The sequence below is a fragment of the Centruroides sculpturatus genome, unplaced genomic scaffold (genome assembly GCF_000671375.1).
Source record: "Centruroides sculpturatus isolate CEXI.00-Female unplaced genomic scaffold, Cexi_2.0 scaffold1559, whole genome shotgun sequence".
NCBI classification, from domain to species: domain Eukaryota; kingdom Metazoa; phylum Arthropoda; class Arachnida; order Scorpiones; family Buthidae; genus Centruroides; species Centruroides sculpturatus.
The window spans coordinates 121970-124303 of record NW_019386184.1 but is presented as its reverse complement, the minus strand read 5'-3'; the positions used below and the strand labels follow the sequence as shown (position 1 = coordinate 124303).

Genomic DNA, 2334 nt, shown 5'->3' with positions numbered 1-2334 from the left:
TGGTGCATTTTGAACTTCTCCTGTACAAAGTTTGTATGTGGATGCTTATGAGCCTCCACTATTTCTTAGGAGAGACCAGTTGTCTCTTTCATATTATACAAAACAGAAATCGCATACTAAACCTTCAGTTGATGGTGCAGTATCAGATACTCAGCTGAAAAGACTATTTGAAGCACGCCCCTCGATGTCGGTTCCTGTCCGTGGTGAGGGGACCTCCCAGAGATGGTTTAGGAATTTTTCTTTACCATCCCTGGGATCTGAACGCCCACCCACATGTTTGCCGTGCGTGGTGTCCCGTGTGCCGGAAAGGGGGATCCTGGTAGTTGAGGGGCAACACAACGTCCCCAACACACTGCTTTGGCCCCTGCTTCGGATAAACGGGAGGCTCAAATCAGGCTCCGTTTGAGTCAATCGGCTGGTCGTTGAGTCATTCTTGACCTCGGCTTGGAGTCAACTGATCGATGCAGACCGGGCGGACACGTCAGTTTAGATGTGCTCTTCTTGACTGCATTGTGAGGGTATAGCTCCTGGGAAACCCTGATGTGACGGTCTATGGGAGTCTCCCATGTGACGGCATCCCCTTGTTGGGCCCCATGGTAAGTGGGGTCACTAGGAGCTGAATGTTTATCTCTAAATATGGATTCTCTAAAATCTAAAACACTTACCAATGCACTGCCACCAAAGGAGGTTAATTCCTCCAACCAACCAACCTACCTTATCGTTCATGCTATAGGAGAAACACCTATGTCTAAACGCTCTCCTTTCTTAATCCAGAAACTTTTTGAATCTACCATAGGACATTTAAAAAAAATCCAAAAATTGAGGTCAGGAGATCTACTTGTGGAAACAGCCTCCCCTCAACAATCAGAAAAACTCTTGAAAATGAAGTCTCTAGGAGACATACAAGTCACCATCACACCACATACAAGTTTGAACTCTTCACGTGGTGTGATATCTGAAATTGACCTTATGTCTGAGGATGAATCAGATATCCAGATTGGTCTTTCANACAAGTCACCATCACACCACATACAAGTTTGAACTCTTCACGTGGTGTGATATCTGAAATTGACCTTATGTCTGAGGATGAATCAGATATCCAGATTGGTCTTTCAGATCAAGGTGTTACTGCTGTTCGACGTATCTCTATTCGTCGAGATGGCAAGTCAATTCCTACTAAACACTTAATTTTAACTTTTAACAAACCAACTTTGCTATCTGCTATCACAGCCGGTTATCTGCGCTGCCCACTTCGTCCGTATGTTCCAAATCCGCTGCGTTGCTTCAAATGCCAGCGATTTGGCCATTCACAAACATCCTGCCGTGGGAAAAGCACATGCGCACAGTGTGGAACAGAAGGTCACGAGAGTACCGAGTGTACCAATAATCCATGCTGTTTGAATTGTAAAGATGCCCATCCTGCATACTCAAGGAAATGCCCTGCATGGCAGAGAGAAAAGGAGATTCAACGGGTAAAAACCACAAACAATATACCATACCCAGAAGCCCGTCGCATGGTCACTCAAACTACAACAATAAAACAAAAAACATTTGCTTCTGTTTTGAAATCCACAAAAACATGTGGAGTTCAAACAGATATTTCTGTGTCACCAAGTGAATCTCTTACTCACCATGCAAGATGTTTATTGATCCCACCTACACAAGCAGAAGAAACGACAAACACAAAGACCAAAACCCCTGTAACTAAAACAGGGGTAACAAGTAGAAATGTGGGTTCTAAAAAGGCTAATAAGAACCCACTGAACAAACAAAAATAGAAAGCAGCCCTCTCTAAATCAAAAAGATCAGAGACTCAATCCATGAGTGAGTTTTCTGACATTTCTGATGAAGAGAATAATATGGAGGGGACCCAACCACCCTCCCCTTCAAAAGGAAAATTTTCAGTAAAATTGAAGAGGGACACGTTTTCTAAGAATGCTGCCTCAAACACATAATGGATTATAAAATAATCCAATGGAACTGTCATGGTTTCCGCAACAACTTCTCTGACATTAAACACTTGACATTATATACCTCACCTCTCTGTGTGGCACTCCAGGAAACACATCTCAAACCTGGAGATAGAACTACTTTAAAAGGATTTGATTTCTATCGCAAGGATGATGATAGCCACAACCGTGCCAGTGGCGGTGTGGCTATTGTAGTTTCCAATCTCATCCCATCCTTGCCAATACAAATAACAACTGATTTGCAAGCTGTGGCAGTCAGAATTTCAATTGGGGTAACTGTCACAGTTTGTTCTATATACTTGCCACCAGATGTCAGAGTGAACGAGGATGAATTGGATGCTTTGGTTGAACAGTTGCCTACTCC

General features: G+C 43.3%; 1 protein-coding gene across 1 annotated transcript; it reads left to right on the top strand.

The window, feature by feature from the left end:
- The first annotated feature begins 636 nt into the window (after positions 1-636).
- Positions 637-1814, top strand: LOC111613978. Its single transcript, XM_023355332.1, has 2 exons — positions 637-928; positions 997-1814. Exons 1-2 carry the CDS (start codon positions 637-639, stop codon positions 1776-1778), a joined length of 1074 nt encoding a protein of 357 aa, XP_023211100.1. The 3' UTR covers positions 1779-1814.
- The last annotated feature ends 520 nt before the right edge of the window (positions 1815-2334 follow it).